The 26,925-nt window shown below is 46.5% G+C and overlaps 1 protein-coding gene across 3 annotated transcripts in view; it reads right to left on the minus strand.

The window, feature by feature from the left end:
- Positions 1-26,925, minus strand: part of tec (tec protein tyrosine kinase) — a 422,823-nt gene that overhangs the window by 65,542 nt on the left and 330,356 nt on the right. For all 3 annotated transcript variants that reach the window (XM_085969866.1, XM_085969857.1, XM_085969875.1), the window contains exon 10: positions 13,979-14,058. In XM_085969866.1, coding sequence (XP_085825992.1) covers positions 13,979-14,058 — 80 coding nt within the window. The remainder of the gene's footprint in view (positions 1-13,978; positions 14,059-26,925) is intronic.

Raw genomic sequence — 26,925 nt, forward strand, 5'->3', positions numbered from 1 at the left:
TCACATTGTCCAGATATGGGAAAGTGGCCTGCAACGCATTTTGATCTACCATCCGGTCCATCTCCCTTTGGAAGACGGAGACCCCGTTGGTGACGCCAAAGGGAACCCTAAGGAAGTGATAGAGGCGGCCGTTTGCCTCAACGGCGGTATACTGGCGGTCCTCAGGGCGGATAGGGAGCTGGTGGTACGCTGATTTCAGGTCAATGGTCGAGAAGACGCGGTACTGCGCGATCTGGTTGACCATATCAGCTATGCGGGGGAGTGGGTAGGCGTCCAGCAGGGTGTAGCGATTTATTGTCTGGCTGTAGTCGATGACCAGGCGCTGCTTCTCGCCAGTCTTAACGACCACAACCTGGGCTCGCCAGGGGCTGGTGCTGCCCTCAATAATCCCTTCCTTCAGGAGCCGCTCCACTTCGGTTTTAATGAAAACCCTGTCCCCGGCACTGTATCGCCTGCTCTTTGTGGCGATGGGCTTACAGTCGGGGGTGAGGTTAGCAAACAGTGGGGGGGGGGGTGACTCTGAGTGTGGAGAGGTTGCACCTGGTGCGCGGCGGGCAATTTGGAAGCTGCTGGCTGCGGACTGTGAGTGGGGGTAGGGGTCCACCGTACGCCATCGTAACACTTTTAAGGTGGCACTGAAAATCTAACCCCAGCAGGACGGCAGCGCAGAGGTCGGGCAGGACCAGAAGTTTAAAATGATCGTACACAGTCCCGTCTACTACGAGTGTCACCACGCAGTAGCCGCCGATGTCCGCCGACTGGGACTCGGAGGCCATAGAAATCCGCTGGTGCGCAGGCAGGACTGGGAGAGAGCAACGCCGCACCGTGTCGGGGTGGATGAAGCTCTCCGTGCTCCCAGAGTCAAAAAGGCAGATTGTATCGTGACCATTTACCTTAATGTCCATTGTGGAACTGGCCAGCTGGTGCGGTCTCGCTTGGTCCAGTGTAACGGATGCCAGCGTAGGGGTCGGTGTGTCGCTGCGGGTATCAGATGAGGTGGTGTTGGGGGCCTGCTGCGTTCCGGCTGTCGTCCAAGATGGCGGCGTCCATGATCCCCATGTGGCTGGAGGCGTCCAAAATGGCTGCTGTACCGGTGGTTCGCACATGGCCGGGGAGGCCCAAGATGGCGGCCCGCATGGCCCACACGCGGCGCTGCTGGGGTTCGGGGTGGCTTTGGCCCTGCAGACGTTAGCGTAGTGTCCCTTCTTCCCGCAGCCCGAGCAGATCGCGTTTTTCGCCGGGCAGCGCGCTCTGGGGTGTTTTGCCTGGCCACAGAAGTAGCATTTCTGGCCTTGGGGCACTGCTGTCTGGCCTTGGGACACTGCTGCGGTAGTTGGGCCGTTGCTGGGGTGTGGCTGGGGTGGCACGGCGCTATGAGGCGGTCCTACCGTGTCCCAGGCTGTCATTCCCCACGGCGTCCACGGTGCAGAGGAGTAGACATCCATGCCCCGGTAGGCTGCATCCAATGATAGTGCGAGTTCAGAGGCCTTGTTGAGGTCGAGGTCACTCTGCTCCAACAGTCGCTGTCGGGTGTAATTGGATCTGTGGCCCGCTACAAAAGCGTCCCGGATAAGTTCCTCTGTGTACACGGCGGCCTTTACATCCTTACAACCACAGGCCCGGCCAAGCACAGACAGTGCCTGAAGGTATTCCACGGTCGATTCCCCAGGTTGTTGTTTACGACTCCCCAGAAGGTGCCTGGCGTACACTTCGTTCACTGGGCGCGTGTACTGGTCCTTGAGGAGCTTGATAGCGTCCGCGTACGAGGTCGCGTCTTGGATGACCGAGTACACTCGGTGGTTCACTTTGGAGGTCAGGACATCCAGTTTGTCCTCGTCCGATTTGATTGCTGCGGAGGCGGTCAGGAATTTTTCGAAACACTTAAGCCAGTGAGTAAACTTGGTGGATGAGTCCGCCTCCCGATGATCTAAGTCCAGGCATGCTGGTGTGAGGATCTTCTCCATTATAAAAATTTTGTTAATAAAATTGATGCGCTATCAATTACTCATAAAAGACTGAGAGTTAAGAGAGTAACTAAAGGCTTTTATTAACAAAAGAATGAAGGTCTGCCTCGAGTGGTCGACCGGTCCAGAAATACAAAGGGCTGGGGAGCAGTCACCTTTATACTAGGACTTGTGGGAGGAGTCAGCCGAGGCATGTCCAGGCATGTACACAGTGGAATACAAACAGTGGTTTACCACATTTGGTAATTAGTATTTGTATTTAATATAAATTTTAAAAGTTCAGGCTACCTCTTGCGACTGTTCCGTGTCTCATTCCCCTTCCTGCTTCTCTGTGCTGTCGCTCCCAGTCTGTTTACAGCTCCCCCTGCTCCGTATCTGAATTCCTTGACTTAGCAGGGGTCTGGGGCGCGACTGCCGCCGCCAGTTGTGGGGAAGCCGGATATCGGCTGACTCCTACGCTAAGCTGGCCCGCAAATCAGGTCAGAAAAACATCGGCCACGTCGGATCATGTTTGGCGCCACTCGGGTTATGTCGTGCGCACAACTTACGCTCCACAAAAAAACTTTCGGTTTTCAGAGGTTTTCATTTTTCAGAAGTGCGGATAAAGGATAGTCTACCTGTAATATATATCAAAAAGAGCAGTGGCCCTAACACCGACCCCTGGGAAACACCACTGGATACTTCCCTCCAGTCTGAAAAAACCCACTGCTCTGTGCTTTCAGTCCCTCAGCCAATGTTATATTCATGCTGCCATTGTCCCTTTAATCCCACGGGCTTTAATTTTGCAAACAAGTCTATTAAGTGTTACTTTGTCAAACGCCTTTTGAAAGTCCATGTACACAACATCAACCGCACTATACTCATCAACACTCTCCATTACTTCATCAAAGAACTCAATCAAGTTATTCAAACACGATTTGCCTTTAACAAATCCATGCTGACTCTCATTTATTAGCCCATACTTTTCCAAATGCCAATTAATTTTCTCCCACATTATTGTCTCTAAAAGTTTCCCCACCACAGACCTTAGGCTGACTGGCCTATAGTTCCCAGGTTTATCCCGCTCCCTTTTTTCAAACAGGGATGTAACATTTTGCCATTGTCCAGTCCTTTGGCACCACCCCCATATCCAAGGGGGATTGGAAGGTTTGTGGCCAGAGCCTCCACAATTTCCACCCTTACTTCCTTTAGTAACCTAGGAGGTATCCCATCCAGACCAGGTGATTTTTCTACTTTGAGGCCTGCCAACCTTTTAAGTACATCCTTTGTCTAATATCGCCAGTGCCTCCACTTTTACTGTTACATTTGCAGCATCCTCTTCTCTAGTGAAGACAGATGCAAAGTACGCATTTAGTACCTCAGCCAAGTCCTCTGCCTCCACAAGAAGATCTCCTTTTTGGTTCCTAATCAGCCCCACCCTTCCTTTGACTACCCTTTTACTATTTACAATGTTTATAAAAGACTTTGGGTTCCTTTTTATGTTATCCGCTAGTCTATTCTCATATTCTCTCTTTGCTCCTCTATTCCCTTGTTTTAGATCTCCTCTGTACTTTTTATATTCAGCTTGGTTCTCCACTTATTAACCTTACAATTGTCATAAGCCTCCTTTTTCTGTCTCATTTTAACCACCAGTCAACCAGGGAGCTCTAACTTTGGATGCCCTTCCTTGTCCCCTCATAGGAATGTGTCTACTCTATACCTGATCCATCTTCTCTTTGTAGGCCTCCCATTATTCAATTACTATTTTGCCAATTTTTGATTCCAACCCACCTGGTCCAGATCCCTTTTCAACTTGTTGAAGTTAACCCTCCACCAGTTTTTAAGCTTGACTGTACCTTGTCCTTTTCCATAATTAATCTAAACCTGATGATATTATGATCACTGTTCCCCAAATGCTCTCTTACTGAAACAAGCTCCACTTCATTCCCCAGAACTAGATCCAGCAATGCTAGATCCTCATTGGGCTGGAACACTTATCAAGAAGATTCCCTTGTACAGATTTCAGGAATTCCTCCTCCTCTTTGCCCTTTACACTATCCCAGTCTACATTAGGATAATTGAAGTCCCTCATTATCACTACTCCAGTTCTTGCAACTTTCCATAATTTGCCTGAAAATGTACTCCTTTTCTCCTTCCCACTATTTGGTGGCCTATAGTATACACCCAGCAATGTAATAGCTCTTCTATTGTTCATTAATTCTAACCAAGCAGACTCTGCCTTTGGCCCCTCAACTACGTCATCCCTTTCCAGTGCTATAATAGTTTCTTTGATCAATGCCATCCCCTCCTTTTTTTCCTTCCCTATTTTTCCTGAATACCTTGTATCCAGGAATATTAAGGGGGAAAAATTGAGTATCGCCCATTTTGGAGCGCTAATATCGGCCGGGCGCAAAGTTTAGCACCCGGCGCTAATTATCGCCTCCAACTGTAAAATTCACCTCTATCGTCCCTGGAGTTGTTTTGAGCACTAAATCAGGCATTACACACCTCTCTTAAGGTGCAAACGTCGGGGAGCGAGGCAGTACCCCAGAACGTTACCGAAGCTCAGGTGATGTCAGTTACCATGGAAGCCAAACAGACTGACGCCATCCAGTTCTTAAAGGGGAGGGGCCATCTTGCTGGCCAGCCACACCCTACTCATTGCAGCCTTGAATCTCAGCCTGGAGAGAGCTCTAAAGCAATTGTGTTGGAAGCACTAATCGATAGGCCCAGGGAAAGAGCTCGACGTTTAGGAAACTCAAAAGTGGTGTGGAGAGCCAAAACTCCTTAAGACAGCATTAAACCAACACGAGGGAAAAACCTATTTGACCTCGTCCTCACCAATCTAACTGTCACAGATGTATCTGTCCATGACAGTATTGGTAGCAGTGACCACCGCACAGTCATTGTGGAGATGAAGTCCCATCTTAACACTGAGGACACACTCCATTGTGTTGTGCAGCATTACCACCAAGCTAAATGGGATAGATTCAGAACAAAACTAGTAGCTCAAAACTGGGCATCCATGAGGCGCTGTGGGCCATCAGCAGCAGCAGAATTGTATTCCACCACAATCTGTAACCTCATGGCTCGGCATATCCCTCACTCTACCATCACCACCAAGACAGGGGACCAACCCTGGTTCAATAAGGAGTGTAGAAGAGCATGCCGGGAGCAGCACCAGGCGTACCTAAAAATGAGGTGCCAACCTGGGGAAGCTGCAACACAGGACTACATGCATGCTAAAAAGCGGAAGCAGCATGCTATAGACAGGGCTAAGCGATCCCACAATCAACGGATCAGATCAAAGCTCTGCAGTCCTGCCACATCCAGTCATGAATGGTGGTGGACCATTAAACAACTAACGGGAGGAGGAGGCTCCATGAATATCTCCATCCTCAATGATGGTGGAGCCCAGCACCTGAGTGCAAAAGACAAGGCTGAAGCGTTTGCAACCACCTTCAGCCAGAAGTGGCAAGTGGATGATCCATATCGGCCTACTCCCGAGGTCCCCACCATCATAGAAACCAGTCTTCAGTCAATTCGATTCACTCCACGTGATAGCAAGAAACGGCTGAGCGCACTGGATACAGCAAAGGCTATGGGCCCTGACAACATCCCGGCTATCGTGCTGAAGACTTGTGCTCCAGAACTAGCCGCGCCTCTAGCCAAGCTGTTCCAGTACAGCTACAACACTGGCATCTATCCGACAATGTGGAAAACTGCCCAGTTATGACCTGTCCACAAAAAGCAGGACAAATCCAACCCGGCCAATTACCGCCCCATCAGTCTACTCTCAATCATCAGCAAAGTGATGGAAGGTGTCATCAACAGTGCTATCAAGTGGCACTTACTCACCAATAACCTGCTCACTGATGCCCAGTTTGGGTTCCGCCAAGACCACTCGGCTCCCGACCTCATTACAGCCTTGGTCCAAACATGGACAAAGGAGCTGAATTCCAGAGGTGAGGTGAGAGTGACTGCCCTTGACATCAAGGCAGCATTTGACCGAGTCTGGCATCAAGGAGCCCTAGTAAAATTGAAGTCAATGGGAATCAGGGGGAAAACGATCCATTGGCTGGAGTCATACCTAGCACAAAGGAAGATGGTTGTGGTGATTGATGGTCAATCATCATAGCCCCAGGACATTGCTGCAGGAGTTCCTCAGTGCAGTGTCTTAGGCCCAACCATCTTCAACTGCTTTATCAATAACCTTCCCTCCAACATAATGTCAGAAATGGGGATGTTTGCTGATGACTGCACAGTGTTCAGCACCATTCACAACTCCTCAGATAATGAAGCAGTCCATGCCCGCATGCAACAAGACCTGGAAGACGTTCAGGCTTGGGCATATAAGTGGCAGGTAACATTCACGCCACAGAAGTGCCAGGCAATGACTATCAAATCAAATCAAATCAACTTTTATTGTCATTGTTAGTGCACAAGTGCAGTACAACGAAATGTAGGCTTGCGGCTCCCGAGAGTGTACAATTTGGATTAGGACACTTAAACATTTCAACATACATTTGTACATATATATTAGCATAAATATGACCATAATAAAGTGCATCGGCAGATGTGCAGGCTTTAGTGTTTATTTGTGTTTATTCTCCAACAAGCGAGAGTCTAACCACCTCCACTTGACATTCAACGGCATTACCATCGCCGAATCCCCCACCATCAACATCCTGGGGGTCACCATTGACCAGAAATTTAACTGGACCAGCCACATAAATACTGTGGCAACAAGAGCAGGTCAGAGGCTGGGTATTCTGTGGTGAGTGTCTCACCTCCTGACTCCCCAAAGCCTTTCCACTATCTACAAGGCACAAGTAAGGAGTGTGATGGAATACTAATACAATAGCAAAATACTGCGGATGCTGGAAATCCGAAATAACAACAGAAAACGCTGGAAAAACTCAGCAGGCCAGGGCAGCATCCGTGGAGAGAGAAACAGAGTTAACGTTTCAGGTCGATGACCTTTCGTCAGAACTGGAAAAAAGCAGGAAATGGAAAGCAGGTTTAGGGGCTGGGAAAAGGGGGAAGGGATGAAAGAACAAAAGGGAAGGTCAGTGATAGGATAGAAAGCAGGAGAGATTAAGAGACATTGAGAGATATTCAAGGCAAGAGGAGGTGGTAATGGAATAGGTTAAGGAACAAAGGATGGCTCTAGATGGGGTGTGAATTGCGCTGGCAGAATGAAGGACAGCTGCCATGTGGGAGGGAAGAAGAAAAAAGGGGGGCCAAACAAAAAGTGTGGATAAAAAAAAAAGAAAATATATATTTTTATATATATATATGTGATAGGGGCCGAGGTTATGATCTGAAATTGTTGAACTCTATTTTGAGTCCAGAAGGCTGTAAAGTGCCTAATCGAAAGATGAGTTGCTGTTCCTCGAGCTTACGCTGAGCTTCCGTGGAACAATGCAAGAGGCCGAGGACGGTGAGGTCTGAGTGGGAGTGGGGCGGAGAATTAAAGTGACAGGTGTGATGGAATACTCTCCACTTGCCTGGATGAGTGCAGCTGCAACAACACTCAAGAAGCTCGACACCATCCAGGACAAAGCAGAACATTTGATTGGCACCCCATCCACCACCTTAAACATTCACTCCCTCCACCACCGGCACACCGTGGCTGCAGTGTGTACCATCTACAAGATGCACTGCAGCAACTCGCCATGGCTTCTTCGGCAGCACCTCCCAAACCCACGACCTCTTCCACCTAGAAGGACAAGGGCAGCAGACGCATGGGAACACCACCACCTGCAAGTTCCCCTCCAAGTCACACACCATCCTGACTTTGAAATATATTGCCGATCCTTCATCATTGCTGAGTCAAAACCCTGGAACTCCCTACCTAACAGCACTGTGGGAGTACCTTCACCACACGGACTGCAGCGGTTCAAGAAGGCGGCTCACCACCACCTTCTCAAGGGCAACTAGGGATGGGCAATAAATGCTGGCCTTGCCAGCGACGCTCAGATCCCATAAATGAATTCTCTCCAGACGTCTCTCTTCCTCTCAACCTCCGTGTACCAAAAATTTTGCCGACAAGAAATGGCAGGAAGCGTCTGCCTTTAAATACCGCTCCCCACCCCCTTCCCAACTTGAAAACGTTCCCCATTACCGGTTATTCCTAGCAGCAGGCGCTAAGGCAGGGGGCGTGACTCAATGTCCAGTCCGGGACGTTGCACGCTCAACTGATGTCAGGATCTGCGGGCACAGGAGATTGTGGCGGTAGTGTTTAGCGCTGCCGCAAAATGACTGGTCAATTTCGCGAGCGGCACTAAAATCGCCATACTTGGGCACCAAGTTCCTAGCGCCCGGTTAGTGCCCCCCCCCCCCCCCCCGGAGGCGCTAACCAACCGAATTTTTCTCCCTAAGTGTCCAATCATTTCCTTCTTTAAGCCAGGTCTCTGTTATTGCCACTATATCATAGTCCCATGTGGCAACTTGTGGCTGGAGCTCACCAACCTTATTTACCAATGATGATCTCAATCTCCTGGCACCAGATCACACTGGGTAGGAGAAATTTTGGTAGTATGTTGAATATTCAACAAAAAGTCCCTGTTCTAATGAAGGATCCCACTTGAATTGTTAACCTAGCATTGTCTTTAAAATGCTGATTGACCTGCTGTCTATTTCCAGCATTAAAAAAATTCCTTGTATATATCTAAAACATTTTACCGTGCATCTTGAAAATAAATATTTATCTTCTAAATTCCTAGATTGAAGCACATTAGTAAGGTAGCTTTTTATTTGCCAATGGATGCTGAGTGTACTTCAGATAAAAATGCAGTACTGCCATCTACTGGTTAAAATACTTGACTGCAAATATACTGCATCTCTCTTAGTAACACTATTCTTAACAGAAATGAAAACACCCACAGCCTGATTGTTTACCTAACACACAAACCATTTATTACATTAATGAGAGATATTAGTTGTTTAGAAACAAATTTGGCAGAAGATGAAGGTAGAAAATAGTTTGGGCTCGTTTTCGTTAATGCTACTAGGAAGCAAAATTAGTGAGGGGCTCTCATTATCATAAAATCGGTGGACGGCCAGTGCTACTGCAGCTATTGATTGCTCACCTAATGTAGGTGAGGGGATTTGGGTGCTCCTGACATCACTGAAAGACGGTCTGAACCCCTTAAAGGAGCAGTGCATTGTGGCTGCAGACAACTTGTATTCAACTTGCAGAAATGGCAGGCAGAAGACAAGCTGGAAGGGTCCTACAGTTTTCAGATGCTGCACTGGAGGTGTTGTTGGAGGTGGTGGACAGGAGGAGGGACATCGTCTTCCCACCAGGTGGCAGGAAGATTTTGAGACAAGATGTTCGGCAGCAGTGGGCAGAGATGGCAGAGCAGATCGGTGCCAGGAGATCACCCCACTGCCTTGGCCGCAGTGCCACAAGAAGTTTAATGACCTGACCAGGGTTTCTGAGGAAAGACTCCTAACTCAAATCTCGCGTCATTCTCTGCTTAACCCTGCACTGCCTGTAGTCCAAGCACTCAGAACCCTTCCCTCCCCTGATTCCCATCACTCCTTTCCAATGACTGGAGCACATCGCACTCCACCTCTTTCTGCTCCTAATGCCACACTCTGCACTTGCTACTCTCCTCATTATTTTCCTTACCTCCTAACACCTCTGCCACCCTTCACACACCAGCACCACTATTCCACTTGACATGCATATCCTCAAAGTATCTCACTATCTTGCCACTAACATTCTCCCTTCTTTCTTGCAGGAGAAGCTTGCAAGCAACAACAGGGAGGAGGTGAAGACAGGAGGGAGAGCCTCCATTAACGTTCTCATCCCAGTCGAGCTAGTGGTCATGGAGATTTTGGGGTTGGGTCGGACTAGGGGTGTGGTGAGGCTGGAGGATGCATCCTGCAGAGTTCTTGGCCATCTCACCCGCTTTCTCTTCTCACTGAAATATAACCTCAAACATTATGAATGACAAAATGCAGCTGTTTTGAACAGCCACTCATCTATCTCTCCCTTCAGCCTCTGTTCCCTTGCATGTGAAGCAAATGTAGAGCCCTCAGTGGACGAGGAGCTGGAAAAGGTCAGCTCCCATGACGATACAGCGTCGCTCAACCTTACCTTAGCTCAGAGGCTGGTACCCCGGGGTAGAGTTTCTGCTCAGTTGCACTGGCTTTTTCCGCCGAAATCGGCATAATCGGCGCAAAAGATCATGAGATTTCAAGTGCAAATTACGTTCAGCGTAAATAGAGTTTCCACGATCTTTTGTGCAATTGTGAAAAAACATCACACTAGAAGCCGGCCCCGCCCACAAACTGGCCACGCCCCCATGATAAATCAATCACCAGTGGGAGTTTCCATTAATTGTGCTTGTTTGTGGGCCTTCAAGGAGGCTCTAAAAATTAAGCTGGATCTTTTGGGCGCAAGGACACTAATAGGCACCTTTTAAAAGCCTCCGAATGTAATTTTTAAAAATTTACTAAGAAACTGATTACTATACCTCAATATAACTAGAAAATGGTTTTGTATAGTTATTTTTAATGTCAATTTCAATCATTTAAAATTGGGCTACTCACAAGTGCCCAAAGCGGAAACTCTACCCCGCCCCTCCCCCCCCCCCAACACCCCCACACCCCATGTAGTTTAGAAGATGGGATAAAGGGGCCTGCATGTGGAGACTCACACAGCATTACTGCAGAGGAGCATGAGCACGGGGGATAGGACAGCCCAGAAGCAGCTCGTCAAATTAAGAGCTCACATCCTAGAACTGCTGCAGAAGGCGCAGATATTCTTAGTTATGTAAGAGGAACACCAGTGAGGTAGCAGTATTTGAGGGGATTCAGATGGTGGGTGTAAGGACTGGATCAGATCACTTCTCCTCTGTCATGTTCAGTATGACATTTTCTGTTCCGGAAGACCCGCATCCTGCAAGTCCTCATGTGTCCTTTCCTCCTTCGCCCCTGAAGATTTGTGCTCCCATACTATCTGCTGTTCCCTCGGTTTTAATGGCAATCCCAGGAACATTCCCATTTTTTCCAGTATTACTGCACCAATTAAGTCAAACAGTGTACGTGTAGCCAAAGTCAGCTGCCCAACAGCTCGGTTATCTCAAAAGCGTCCAAAACTCAGCCAAAACGGTGGCATAGTGGTTAGCACTGTTGCCTCACAGCACCAGGGACCCGGGTTCAAATCCGGCCTCGGGCGACTGTCTGTGTGGAGTTTGCACATTCTCCCTGTGTCTGCGTGGGTTTCCTCCGGGTGCTCCGGTTTCCTCCCACAGTCCAAAGATGTGCGGGTTAGGTTGATTTGGCTGTGATAAATTGACCCTTAGTGTTAGGGGATTGGATGCGTGGGGTTACGGGGATAGGGTGGGATATGTGTCGGTGCAGGCTCGATGGGCCGAAATGGCCTCTATCTGCACTGTGGGGATTCTGTGTGATAACATCCAAAAAAAGCTTCAAAAATGCCCAACAGCCTAAAATGACTATCCAGAGACTGTATAACTGTATGCAACTCTTTCTTTTTTTACTTTAATGAAGGTGAGGATCCCTTTAAATGCCACTGTTTCAGCCTGCTTTTGCTGGGCATGTTTAAGAATAAGCAAATCAGACGCTCCCAGGGACCAATTTTGCAAAAGGATCCTATTTCAAGAGCGGGACCCCTATTTACATATTATAATCAGCCCAGTGTTCATTTCAGGTGGCCGCAGGGATGCCTAAGGTGCGCCCAAACTAATATGATGGCTCTAGCATTTCTGGTGCAGTTCTGGCACAGGATGTCCCACCGCAAAATTGGTAGGTTTAGCGACCAAAACGTAGGCAAAATGCAATTGATTTTCTGCACCATAAAATCATGTAGTTACAAGAGATGAAATGGTTTACAACTTACCTTTATAAAAACTAGAAATAATGACAGAAATCTTAACGGTATTCAATATCTAGCGCCACCTAAGCATTTAACATCTTCTCAAAATGATTTTGAACAAAAAAAAAAAAATCGCCACATTTCTTAGATATAAATAACTGCTGCAACCCATGAGCTTATGAAACTAAAATAACAACAGAAAATGCTGGAAATACTCAGCAGGCCAGGCAGCATCTGTGGAGAGAGAAACAGAGTTAACATTTCAGGTCTGGGACCCTTCATCAGAACTGGAAAAAGCTGGAGATGTAACAGATATTAAGCAGGTGCAGAGATCCTGGAATATATATATACAGGAAACTTTGTGATATCCAGCACCGATGGGACCGGCGTGTTGCCGATCTATCAAAACTGCCGGACATACAAAGTTAATGTTGAAGCATATGGAGGTTTTCATCTCCGTATCTGACAACAAACACTGTTGCTTAGCAACAGCTTCTAAAGAGTCGGCTGCAGCTGCAAGCATCTCTAGCTGAAGCTGTTGCTATAGCTACAGACCTTGCAGTGCCTGACTGGGAAAAAAAAAGAACGAGAACTAAAAAACCTTATAGAAAACGGCTCCTGATTTTTGCCGTTAGATCGAGTATTCCAGACATACAACCTCCGGATAAACCAAAGTTTCCTGTAGGATGCTTTCACAAATTGGCAAAGGGTTCATCTGATGGCAAAACATCTAGTACAGTAATAAAGTCTCTGTTCCGTTCTGGAAGTTAGTAACTGGAACTACTTAAAGGGTGCATCCTTATCAGAGTTCCTGCTAGGCTTAACAGAAACTCATACTGATTCCTCAAAGCCTTTCCACCATCTACAAGGCACAAGTCAGGAGTGCGATGGAATACTCGCCACTTGCCTGGATGAGTGCAGGTCCAACAACACTCATGAATCACGACACCATCCCGGACAAAGCAGCCCGCTTGATTGGCACCCCAACCACCACCTTAAACATTCACTCCCTCTACCACTGGTACACCATGGCTGCAGTGTGTACCATCTACAAGATGCACTGCAGCAACTTGCCAAGGCTTCGTTGACAGCAGCTCCCAAACCCATTGACCTCTACCACTTAGAAGGACAAGGGCAGTAGGCGCATCACCTCCAAGTTCCCCTCCAAGTTACACACCATCCTGACTTGGAAATATATCGCCGTTCCTTCATCGTCGCTGGGTCAAAATCCTGGAACTCCCTACCTAACAGCACTGTTGGGAGTACCGTCACCACACGGACTGCTACGGTTCAAGAAGGCGGTTCACCACCACCTTCTCAAGGGCAATTAGGGATGGGCAATAAATGCTGGCCTTGCCAGTGACGCCCACATCCCAGAAACAAATAAAAAAAAATACAAACAAGATTGCAAAGAATTTCAAAATGAATGATGTCTTCAGTAATTCTAGATCTCAAACATTTTAAATATTGGGGCCACTGAGACTGAATGGGTTAAACCCTTCAATCCAGCACAGTTGGGGAAAGATTCCTTCCTAATGTCTCCTTCTTTGGCTTGGTGTCATCTTTTGTCTGATTATGCTCCTGTGAAGCATCTTGGGACGTTTTACATTAAAGGCACTATATAAATACAAGTGATTGTTGTTGTTACTGTAATCTTGAGTGGTCATAGGTATGAAAGATAGTTAGTTTATCTTTAGTCGCAAATTAGCTCAACCTAATAGCAACATGCAGACCTACAAACACCTCGGAGGTGTCGATGTAGGAGATCACATCATGCTTTCCTCCTGCCTCACAATCACAAACTTATGCTAATAGAAAGCCAGTACGAATCATACCTGTAATTCCCAACTTCACAATCTATGTTTTTCTTTATTTCTCTCATTCTCTAGTGATAAAAGCAAGGAAGTACTAGAGAGATGGGGCTATCCCTCAATGTTATAATGGCTAATTATACTACACATCTTGCGTTGATGAGAAATGTGAAGTCATCCAAAACAAATTTAGTCAGATAATCTGAGACCACCTCAAGCAGGTAGAATCAAACAATGTGGCTTAATGCCAGTTACACAGCTTCTCATGGCTAGCTTGACAGCATCCAGTAAGGGAGAAAATGGTTTTCTATTTAAAATGTTAAATAGGATAACCAAAAACAGTGAAATAAAAGACAATAGTATAAGCTCACCCTCCAAATTTGGTGTAAAGAGACACTGTATACATGCCAGGTTGGCTGGAATCTCTCACAACAAAACCTCCCTCTTTATCCTGTAAAGTAAATTAAATAAAGATTAAAACATCTACAAAGTAATATTCTACCATAATAACTGAAAATGTTCAAGGTTAGTAGTTGCTTTTCCTGAAAATCCCTTTGAAATACTATTTCTATGAATAAATTGAAATTTTAAGGAGGCACTGTTACAACAGCAATGGTTGTGTCAGCCTTGGTTCAGGGTTAGCACACTCGTCTTTGAATCAGAAGGTTGTGGGTTCAAGTCCCACTCCAGAGACTTGAGCACAATCTCAGCTGGCACTTCAGTGCAGTACTGAGGGAGTGCTGCACTGTCAGAGGTGCTGTCTTTCGAGTGAAATGTTAAACCGAGGCTCTGTCTACCCCCACAGATAAATGTGAAAGACCCTACGGCACTATAAGAAGAAGAGCAGGGGAGTTAGCCTGTTGTCCTGGCCAACATTTATCCCTCAACCAACACCTAAAGACAGATGATCTGGCCTTGCTGTTTGTGGAACCTTGCTGTGCACAAATTGGCTGCCGTGTTTCCTACATTACAACAGTGACTACCACTTCAAAAATGCTTCATTGGCTGTAAAGGACTTTGAGATTATTGCCGGAGCCATGTGCAAATTGGCATAAAAACAGTCAGATCAGGAGAATTAACACTAAAGGGCTGGTGTGGGAAAGAGGGGTTCCTTTTTATGGGACACCGGCACCAGTACTGGGACAGGAAGGTGCTGTACCGATGGGACGGGCTCCACTTGAACCAGGATGGGACCCATGTCCTAGCGGAAAGGGTAAATAGGGAGGCAGAAAAGGCTTTAAACTAATAAAATGGGGGGAGGGATCTACAGGAAATGAAACCAGCCTAAAAATAAACAAACAGGAAAGGAGAACATAGGAAAGAATAAAGTAAGGGAGGACACTGATGGCCAGGGAATAAATAGTGTTATAGAACAGGAGTGTAAAAGATGGTTAAAAATAAAGTGAGAGGAACTGCTATTAAAAACAAGTTAAACTGTACAGTAATGCACAGTGTCAATAATAAAACAGGGGAACTGGAGAAAATAATACATTGCGAGGAACCAGACAGAGCAGGGATTACTGAGAAATGGCTAAAGAAAAATCAGGACTGGGAATTAAACATTGCAGGGTATAACATAATTTAGAAAAAAAAGAGGGGAAAAGGGGAGGTGGAGTAGCTGTACTTATTAGGGATAACGTAATGGCAGTAGAAAAAAGTGACGCAGCTATCAGCAAGACAAAAATAGGGTGCATATGGATAGAGATAAAAGATAATAAAGGATCAATAACAGTCAGAGCGGCAGCGGCAGGAATCCGAGTGGCAGCAACCTATAAAAGGTAAGCCTGAGGCACGGGTAGACCTCAGAGCGACAGCGGCAGGAATCCGAGCGGCAGCGACCTACAAAAGGTAAGCCCGAGGCGCGGGGAGGCCTCAGAGCGGCAGGAATCTGAGCGGCAACGACCTATAAAAGGTAAGCCCGAGGCGCGGGTAGGCCTCAGAGTGTACCAATCTCCAATCTCAGAGGGAGAGAAGTAAAAAGTAATCGAGGTGTGACGTCACCACAAAGCAGGTAAGTGATTGGTTGGGAGTATTTCTCTCTTGTTTAAAACTTTAACTCTGTGGTTTATAGTTTTTAAGGTCTCTGTGGTGTAGCGGGGACAGTTTGTAAACCAGGGCCCTTAAATATATCATTTGACTGTAGTGAAATTGGTGGGATTCATTTGTTTAATTTAATTGCAATTAATTAAAGGGTAAGTCATGGCAGGACAGCCCGGTGCTGTGGTATGCTCCTCCTGCGCTATGTGGGAACTCAGGGACACTTCCTGTGTCCTTGACAACCATGTGTGCAGGAAATGTGTCCAGCTGCAGCTACTGGCAGACCGCATTACGGTGCTGGAGCAGCGATTGGATATATACTGGACCATTCGCGATGCTGAGGACGTCGTGAATAGCACGTTTGATCAGTTGGTCACACCGCAGGTAAAGTTGGCATAGGCAGAGAGGGAAAGGGTGACCAACAGGCAGAGTAGTAGGCGCAGGCAGGTAGTGCAGGAGTCCCCTGTGGCCATCCCCCTCTCAAACAGATATACCGCTTTGGATACTGATGGGGGGGATGGCTTACCAGGGGAAGGTAGCAGCAGCCAACTTCCTGGCACCAGGAGTGGTTCTGCTGCACAGGGTGGGAGGAAAAAGACTGGGAGAGCTATAGTGATAGGGGATTCTATTGTAAGGGGAATAGATACACGTTTCTACGGCCGCAAACGAGACTCCAGGATGGTGTGTTGCCTCCCTGGTGCAAGGGTCAAGGATGTCTCAGAGCAGCTGCAGGGCATTCTGGAAGGGGAGGGTGAACAGCCAGTTGTTGTGGTGCATATAGGTACCAACGATATAGGTAAAAACCGGGATGAGGTCCTAAAAGCTGAATATAGGGAGTTAGGAGGTAAATTAAAAAATAGGACCTCAAAAGGTAGTAATCTCAGGATTGCTACCAGTGCCACGTGCTAGTCAGAGTAGAAATAGAAAGATATTTCAGATGAATACGTGGCTAGAGGAATGGTGCAAGGGGGAGGGATTCAAATTTCTGGGACATTGGAACCGGTTCTAGGGGAGGTGGGACCAGTACAAAATGGACGATTTGCACCTGGGCAGGGCCGGGACCGATGTCCTAGGGGGAGTGTTTGCTAATGCTCTGGAGGAGGGTTTAAACTAAAATGGCAGGGGGTTGGGAACCTGAGCGGAGAGACAGAGGAAAGGGAAACAAGGATAAAAGCAAAAGACAGGAAGTAGAAAAACAAAAGTGGCAGGCAGAGAAATCAAGGAATTAAATCAAACATGGCCACAGTAAACAATAATTCTAAAAGATCTAAGAGCGTTAAAAAAACAAGCCTGAAGGCTTTGTGTCTTAATGCAAGGAGCATTCGTAATAAGGTGGATGAATTAGCTGCGCAAATAGAGGTAAACTAATATGATATGATTGGGATTACGGAAACATGGCTCCAGGGTGGCCAAGGCTGGGAACTCAATATCCCGGGATATTCAATATTCAGGAAAGATAGGCAAAAAGGAAAAGTAGGTGGGGTAGCATTGCTGGTTAAAGAGGGGATTAACACAATTGAAAGGAAGGATATTAGCTCTGATGATGTGGAATCTGTATGGGTAGAACTGAAAAATACCAAGGGGCAGAAAACGTTAGTGGGAGTGGTATATAGACCTCCAAACAGTAATGCGGAGGTCGGGGATGGCATCAAACGGGAAATTAGAGAAGCGTGCAATAAGGGCACAGCAGTTATCATGGGTGACTTTAATCTACATATAGATTGGGCTAACTAAATTAGTAACAATACTGTGGAGGAGGAATTCCTGGAGTGTATACGGGATGGTTTCCTGGACCAATATGTCGAGGAACCAACTAGAGATCAGGCCATCTTAGACTGGGTATTATGTAATGAGAAAGGATTAATTAGCAATCTTGTTGTGCGAGGCCCCTTGGGTCGGAGCGATCATATTATGATGGAATTCTTCATCTTAAGAGAGCGAAAAATAAAAATGACAGCGGAGAAGGCAATAGAGCAAGGTAGCAGTGGGGGAATTAAAAACCAGAGCGTGTCAGGAAGGGACAGAATGTATAATGATAAAGGTAAAGTAGTAAAAGGGGTAAAAGCAGGAATAAATTGTCAGAAAACATATTTGAAAGTTCTTTATCTGAACGCACGCAGCATTCGTAACAAAATTGACGAGTTGATGGTGCAAATAACTACACATGGGTATGATCTGGTGGCCATTACGGAAACATGGCTGCAAGATAATCATGACTGGGAACTAAACATACAAGGGTATTTGACAATTAGGAAGGACAGACAGGAAGGAAAGGGAGGTGGGGTTGCTATGTTAATCAAGGATGGAATCACTGCAATAGTCAGAAATGATATTGGGTCAAAGGATCAGGATAGTGAAACAGTTTGGGTGGAGATCAGGAATAATAAGGGGAAAAAGTCACTAGTGGGCGTAGTCTATAGGCCTCCTAACAGCTGCAACTCTGTTGGTCGGAGTATAAATCAGGAAATAGTTGGGGCTTGTAATAAGGGGACAGCTATAATCATGGGGGATTTTAACTTTCATATTGACTGGACTAATCAGATTGGGCATGGCAGCATTGAGGAAGAGTTCATAGAGTGTATTAGGGACGGGTTCCTTGAGCAGTATGTAACTGAACCAACCAGGGCGCGGGCAATCTTAGATCTGGTCCTGTGTAATGAGACAGGATTAATAAAAAATGTCCTAGTAAAGGATCCCCTTGGAATGAGTGACCATAATATGGTTAAATTCCAAATTCAGTTTGAGGGTGAGAGAGTTGGATCTCAAACCAGCGTACTAAGCTTAAATAAAGGAGACTATGAAAGTATGAGAGTAGAATTGACTAAAGTGGACTGGGAAAACAGATTAAAGTGTAAGACGGTACAAGAGCAGTGGTCTACATTCAAGGAGATATTTCACATCTTTCAAGATAAATATATTCCACTGAGGAAAAAGGGGAGTAAAAGAAAAGACAGCCATCCGTGGCTTAGTAAAGTAATAAAGGATAGTATTCGACTGAAAACAAGGGCATATAAAGTAGCCAAATCTAGTGGGAGGATAGAAGATTGGGAAGCATTTAAAAGCCAGCAAACAATAACTAAAAGATTAATTAAGAAAGGGGAGATAGATTATGAAAATAAACTAGCAAAAAATATAAAAACAGATAGCAAGAGTTTCTACAGCTATATAAAAAGAAAAAGGGTGGCTAAAGTGAACGTTGGTCCCTTAGAGGATGGGACCGGGAAACTAGTGGTGGGGAACATGTAGATGGCAAAGACGCTGAACAAATATTTTGTATCAGTCTTTACAGTAGAGGACACTAAAAATATCCCAACACTGGACAAACAAGGGGCAATGGGGGGGGAGGAGCTAAACACGATTAAAATCACTAAGGAGATGGTACTCAGTAAAATAATGGGACTTAAGGCGGATAAATCCCCCGGACCTGATGGCCTACATCCTAGGGTCTTGAGAGAAGTGGTGGTAGGGATTGTGGATGCATTGGTGATCATTTTCCAGAACTCCCTGGACTCAGGAAAGGTCCCGGCAGATTGGAAAACTGCTAATGTAACACCCTTATGTAAGAAGGGAAGTAGACAAAAAGCTGGAAACTATAGACCAGTTAGCCTAACTAATGTGGTTGGCAAAATGTTGGAGTCCATTATTAAGGAAACAGTAACAGAGCATTTGGATAAACATAATTTAATACGACAGAGTCAGCATGGTTTTACGAAGGGGAAGTCATGTTTGACAAATTTGCTCGAATTCTTTGAGGATGTAATATACAGGGTGGATAAAGGGGAACCAGTGGATGTAGTGTATTTGGACTTCCAAAAGGCATTTGACAAGGTTCCACACAAAAGATTACTGATCAAGATAAAAAATCACGTGATTGGGGGTAATATACTGGCATGGGTGGAAGATTGGCTATCTAACAGGAAACAAAGAGTTGGGATAAATGGTTCGTTCTCGGGCTGGCAATCAGTAACTAGCGGTGTTCCGCAGGGGTCAGTGCTGGGACCCCAACTCTTTACAATCTATATTAATGATTTGGAGGAAGGGACCGAGTGCAACATGTCCAAGTTTGCCGACGATACAAAGATGGGAGGGAAAGCAGTGAGTGAGGAGGACATAAAAAACCTGCAAAAGGACATAGACAGGCTAAGTGAGTGGGCAGAGATTTGGCAGATGCAATATAATGTTGGAAAGTGTGAGGTTATGCACTTTAGCAGAAAAAATCAAAGAGCAAGTTATTATCTAAATGGAGAGAAACTGCAAAGTGCTACAGTACAAAGGGATCTGGGGATCCTGGTGCATGAAACACAAAAAGTTAATATGCAGGTGCAGCAGGTGATCAGGAAGGCCAATGGAATCTTGGCTTTTATTGCAAGGGGGATGGAGTATAAAAACAGGGAAGTCTTGCTGCAGTTATACAGGGTATTGGTGAGGCCACACCTGGAATACTGCGTGCAGTTTTGGTTTCCATATTTAAGAAAAGATACACTTGCTCTCGAGGCGGTTCAGAGAAGGTTCACTCGGTTGATTCCAGAGATGAGGGGGTTGACGTATGAGGAAAGGTTGAGTAGGTTGGGACTCTACTCATTGGAGTTCAGAAGAATGAGAGGCGATCTTATCGAAACATATAAGATTGTGAGGGGGCTTGATCGGGTGGATGCGGTGAGGATGTTTCCACTGATGGGTGAGACTAGAACTAGGGGGCATCATCTTAGAATAAGGGGCTACCCTTTCAAAACTGAGATGAGGAGAAACTTCTTCACTCAGAGGATAGTAAATCTATGGAATTTACTACCTCAGAGAGCTGTGGAAGCTGCGACATTAAATAAATTTAAAACGGAGATAGACAGTTTCCTCGCAGATAAGGGAATTAGGGGTTACAGGGAGAGGGCAGGGAAGTGGACGTGAGTCTAGATTCAGATCAGCCATGAGCCTATTGACTGGCGGGGCAGGCCCGAGGGGCCGTATGGCCTACTCCTGCTCCCATTTCTTATGTTCTTATGTTATGTTCTTATGTTAAGATGGAGCGTGAATTAGTTGACTCAGAGACTAGGGTCCTGAATTTAAATAAAGGAGACTACGATGTTATGAGGCGCGAGTTGGGTAGGATTGATTGGGGAATGACACTCAAAGGGTTGACGGTGGATAGGCAATGGCAAACATTCAAAGATCGCATGTGTAAGAATTCGCAATAATTTACAGTTCTGAAGATCAATTATTTTTGATTAAAGAATCCCTGGGCGTTGTGCTTTTAAATTTCCAGGGATAAAAATGGCTGTCACCACATGGCCGAAGACAAAGGACAATGCTTTGTTTACAAAGCAATTGAATGCTATTAGCATTTGTTTGTATATCGAGTGGATACATCTAAACTGCAGAAGAGACTTTTGTACCTTGAATGGGAAACGTTTAAGAATTGAATGGGTTTTAAATCACCCAGCAATGGACAATAGAGCTGTTGCATTCTTTTTTTCAGCCCAGGGAGCTCCGGAAGACACATTAACCCAGTCTAACCACTTTGAGTTAGCCAATCACAGCTTTCTCTTGTGTATTGGACCCTTTGGGTGGGGAATTTTGCACACAGCCCTTGCAGGGCAGAACAGCAGGGGGGAGCTCATATAAGATAGCTGCTGAGAAGCTAGCTCTCTCTTGACTTCCTGGGACCATAGGTGAGCCTCTCTCTCTCTCTCTCTCACTTCGCTGGACCACAGGTGAGCAGAGTTTCTGACTCCTCAGCAAGGCAACCTAGCAGGGGTTTGGGGTGGTGATTTAAGGGAATTGCTAAGATTGTTTAAATAACATTGTAGCCATTGTATCCCTCGTTTTCGCCGTCTGCAACCCCGTTATATAGTTTTACTGTAATTACTGTGTTCGTGTGGTATAGTTTATTCTTTGGATTGTAGTTTATTTAGGTAATAAAACTTGATTTTTCTCTCATCCAAACTACGTGTCTGTTTTAATATCAATAATTATAAGCCCTGCAGTCAGAACTGGAAGGTGGGGTAGCGATTCGAAACCACTGTTTTAAAATTGGTTTTATTGGAATTGGTCTGACTGCAGGCAAAGGCTGCAAGACCAGGAAAATTACTTTAAACCAGTTTAAAGAAGCCCCAACCCTTACAATGGCGACCGCGGGCAGGACTGCAGGCCGTTTTTGATATGATATGTGGTCTGGATCGAGAGAAAGCATCAGTTATTGTCTTTCTTGCTTTCAGTCTGTGGGCAGCCCTGCGGAAGGTAGTGGCAGTGTGTAAGCTGACCTATCGGGGTATAGGTGGCTGGGCTAGGAAGGGTGAGATGGGAGAGCAGGAGGAGTTTAAAGAGGCCAAGAATCGGGAGTCCCAGCTTGAAAAATGCCAGGCATTTATAGAGCGCCTTGTGCAGGAAGTCACAGAGGCGAGGGACAGAGAGATGAGGCTACAAGAGGAGAATGCACACCTCACACAAGAAGCTAGCGAGGGAGAGAGCCATGCGAGAAACGAGATAGAATTCCTAAAGTACCAAATCACTGAGGCCAGGGAAAATGAGATGAGACTGCGGGAAGAGAATGCCAGCTTTGGTGAAGCAGATCATGGCCCCTGTAGGGCAGAGATAGAAAGCCTTAACATGGCTTTAAAGATAGCAAGGGGAATGATTTGCGTGATCAGCCTGAAGGCAGGTCAGCTGGACTTTACTGGCAGCCCAAGTAGAACCATCCCACAGGCAGCACCCAGAACGGTGCTGGATTGGGAATTAGAGACCCCAAGACCGCAGCCCACAGGTCCGAGTCTTGAGGAGCTCTGGCAGCAAGGAGGGGTGGACAATGGGGTGGTAGGAGAACACCAGCAGGTCCCGCTAGGCAGGCGGGGACCAGGACCAGTGTACCCCCTCCAACAACGGAGGTACGGTCCGCCCGTGAGGAGTGAGCCTGAGAATAGGAATCCTCAGCCCACAGCATGTTCGAGTTCACAGGCAAACACTGTGGCTTGTGTGGGGGGAGGAGCCATTCATATTCAGAGTAAGCTGTTTAAGCCAGGGAACAGGGAAGGAGAGTTCTGGGACCCCTGTAGAGCAGGTCCAGTAGCAGAAATCCGGGACAAGGGAGGCACACAGGGGATAGTTTTGGCCCCAGGAAAAAGGCAGGTCCAAAATTCCCCAGTTAAAGCCACCTGGGTGAGGGAACATGAGTTTGCTGTACAAGGCAAGTTCAAGTTCACCGCCTGTAAAGACAGGCACTGTGGCCTGTTTAAAGGGACCAGCTTCCCAGCCCGCTTCTAGAGTGGTCCCCCCGATGATGTGGGACCCTGCGGGGGCAGGGATAGCAATCCCTCTTGCAGGAGACATAGGGAGGGAGCTGACACCAGGTTTTAAACATGGGGAGGAAAATTTCCAGCCACCAGCAGCGGGTGGTGAGAGTATACCTGCCCCCAGCACAGGAGTGGGCAGGGAAGAGCAGACAAACCCAGAGAGAGATTTGCACCGGCAGGCTGCCAGGTACATTATACAGTGCGGGCTATTTGGACATGGGGGAGAAGGTTCCCAGCCAGCTGGGGCTGTGACCCAAGCTCAGGGTCCACCAGCCAAAGTTTCCCCCATAGAGACACCCCTCAGAAGGTCTCAGCGGGTGCCCCAGCCTAAGAAAGCATGGTCACCCACTTTACAGTGGAGTAGGGTGGTCTCCCGAGCCAGGGAGAAGCCAGAGAACAGAGGCCCCCACTCAACAGCCATAAGCTGCAAGGGACCAGAGACAGGAGGCAGTCCAGCTTCGCTGCAGCCAGCAGCAATCTGCGACAGTGCCAGAGATTAGCCTGGCCGTCCGGAGACGGGCGGCATTTGTATTATAGCTATGTGTGAATATAGCGTGCTTTTAAGGTGTATTTTAGTTTCATATAACTAGTTTTAAGTTTAAGTTTAAAGAGTTTAAGTTTACATGTGTGCCAAATGTTTGTATTTTGGTCCGAGGTCAAGGGACCCGACCATGTCTCCACCTAAGGCAGCAGGTCAGTGAGGCCTGGCTGCATGTCCTTTTAAGTTTTTGCAGGAGATTGGAAAATGAAGCAGCCATGTTCGCCCAGCCCGAGCTGGGCATCGAATGAAGATACGGATACGGAATGTTGGGGATCACCTCGCCACTGGACGAATCCAGGAGACCCCGCAGCGATCTTCGGGAAAAACCGGACAGGATCCGGAGGCACTTGCCTACTCCTCCTACGGGGAGGAGATGGCCCCAGCTGGGTGGGGCACGGCCCCCAACCCAGCACTATCCTGACCGAAGTTCACTTGCGGGAGACCTCGCTGTTGAGGAGTCATGATGGGGAAGCGCGGGCGCCTGGTCATAGGGATGCGTTCCCCGGGAGTGGGTGGTGATGGCCTGGGAACGATTGTATAGAGGAGTGGGAGACCCAAGAGTCGCGTGGGTGCGTTCGGGGAAGGGAGGAACTCACCCGGGGGCCCACGGGCAAAGTTAGTGTAAGTGTGGCTGGGGAGGATGAGTGGGTGGCCGGATCTGGGATCCAAGCTTGTGTGGGGCCAGGAAGAGCCGCCACACAGGCACCCATAATTTTCTACAGCCAGTCGAGGGTAGACGGGAGGGGGAAAGACTGGGAGTTGAGATCCCATGCTCCCCGGTCTCGGTCTGTGCTAAGGTATATTTTAAACAGGAGGGGTACCCCGCCTCCACAAAAGGACAAGGGAACGGTTCGGGGCTGGCGGAGCAGGCTGGTCGGTAAATCCATTCTGTCTGTTTTAAAGTTTAAGACGATCGAAGGGGGGTGGAAGGTACTTTTACTGCCCGAGTGGGAGGAGCAATGCCCACTCGAATTTCGCGACCCATCATCGGCACGTGATGATTGGGGTTCATTTAAGCATGTTGTTTAATGATTTTTTGTATTTTGTGCTGCAGCCCCAAGTTGAGCAGAGGCGTAGGACCCTCTCCGTGCTTGGGATCATTTTGATTACATTGTGTAACTAAGATTGCAACACTTTGTAATAACTTATGATATAAAAAAAAGTGATTGTAAATTTGGTTTACACTGTATAATTTTACAAGCGTGTAGGGGTATGAGACCCCTTATTGAAAACTGAAGTATCTGTAAGATGCCTACCGTACCATGGTTTTTTTTCTTGAATTTAAGGGGAATAGACGGGACGGGGATCAGTGGCAGATAGCTATTAGGTAAATACAGGGGATGGTTGTTTGTGGGGGGTCAGAAATTATTGCTCATTTCTTCAAGAGGATACTACAAGCAAGCTGGAAGTATCCAAGGGCGGACTGTAAGAATTCGCAATAATTTACAGTTCTGAAGATCAATTATTTTTGATTAAAGAATCCCTGGGCGTTGTGCTTTTAAATTTCCAGGGATAAAAATGGCTGTCACCACATGGCCGAAGACAAAGGACAATGCTTTGTTTACAAAGCAATTGAATGCTATTAGCATTTGTTTGTATATCGAGTGGATACATCTAAACTGCAGAAGAGACTTTTGTACCTTGAATGGGAAACGTTTAAGAATTGAATGGGTTTTAAATCACCCAGCACTGGACAATAGGGCTGTTGCATTCTCTTTTGTTTCAGCCCAGGGAGCTCCGGAAGACACATTAATCCAGTCCAACCACTCTGAGTTAGCCAATCACAGCTTTCTCTTGTGTAGTGGACCCTTTGGGTGGGGAATTTTGCACACAACCCTTGCAGGGCAGAACAGCAGGGGGGAGGGGGGGCTCATATAAGATAGCTGCTGAGAAGCTATCTCTCTCTTGACTTCCTGGGACCATAGGTGAGCCTCTCTCTCTCTCACTTCGCTAGACCACATGTGAGCAGAGTTTCTGACTCCTCAGCAAGGCAACCTAGCAGGAGTTAAGGGGATGGTGATTTAAGGGTATTGCTAAGATTGTTTAAATAACATTGTAGCCATTGTATCCCTTGTTTTTGACGTCTGCAACCCCCTGTTATATAGTTTTATACTGTAATTACTGTGTTCGTGTGGTATAGTTTATTCTTTGGATTGTAGTTTATTTAGGTAATAAAACTTGATTTTTCTCTCATCCAAACTACGTGTCTGTTTTAATATCAATAATTATAAGCCCTGCAGTCAGAACTGGAAGGTGGGGTAGCAATTCGAAACCGCTGTTTTAAAATTGGTTTTATTGGAATTGGTCTGAGTGCAGGCAAAGGCTGCAAGACCAGGAAAATTATTTTAAACCAGTTTAAAGGCGCCCCAACCCTTACACATGGATGAACTACAAAATTTGTTCATCCCAATTTGGCATAAAAATAAAACAAAAAAGGTGACTCAACCGTGGCTAACAAGGGAAATTAGGGATAGCATAAGATCCAAGGAGAGGACATATAAATTGGCCAGAAAAAGCAGTAAACCTGAGGATTGGGAGCAGTTTAGGATTCAACAAAGGAGGACAAAGGGATTAATTAAAAGGGGGGAAATAGAGTATGAGAGTAAGCTTGCAGGGAACATAAAAACTGACTGTAAAAGCTTTTATAGATATGTGAAGAGAAAAAGATTGGTGAAGTCAAGCGTAGGTCCCTTGCAGTCAGAATCAGGGGAATTTATAATGGGGAACAAAGAAATGGCTGACCAATTAAATACATATTTTGGTTCTGTCTTCACAAAGGAGGACACAAATAACCTCCCAAAGATGTCGGGGAACATAGGGTCTAATGACAGGGAGGAACTGATAGAAATCAGTATTTGTAGGGAAATGGTGTTAGGGAAATTGATAGGACTGAGGGCTGATCAATCCCCAGGGCCTGATAATCTACATCCTAGGGTACTTAAGGAAGTGGCCCTAGAAATAGTAGATGCATTGCGGGTCATCTTCCAAAATTCGATAGACTCTGGAACAGTACCCATGGATTGGCGGGTAGCTAATGTTACCCCACTGTTCAAAAAGGGTGGTAGAGAGAAAACGGGGAATTACAGACCGGTAAGCCTGACATCACTAGTGGGGAAAATGCTAGAGTCCATTATAAAGAATGTAATAGCAGAACACTTGGAAAAAAGTGACCGGATCAGACAAAATCAACATGGATTTACAAAAGGTAAATCGTGCTTGACTAATCTACTGGAATTTTTTGAGGGTGCAACAGGTAAAATAGATAAGGGAGAACCAGTGGATGTGGTGTATTTGGATTTTCAAAAGGCTTTCGATAAGGTCTCGTATAAGAGATTAGCATGTAAAATTAAGGCACATGGGATTGGGGGCAAGGTATTGACTTGGATAGAGAACTGGTTGGCAGACAGAAAGCAAAGAGTTGGAATAAATGGCTCTTTTTCCGAGTGGCAGGCAGTGACTA

Source organism: Somniosus microcephalus, chromosome 2, assembly GCF_052327205.1.
Source record: "Somniosus microcephalus isolate GS21.2 chromosome 2, FLI_Smic_1.0, whole genome shotgun sequence".
Taxonomy (NCBI): Eukaryota; Metazoa; Chordata; class Chondrichthyes; order Squaliformes; family Somniosidae; genus Somniosus; species Somniosus microcephalus.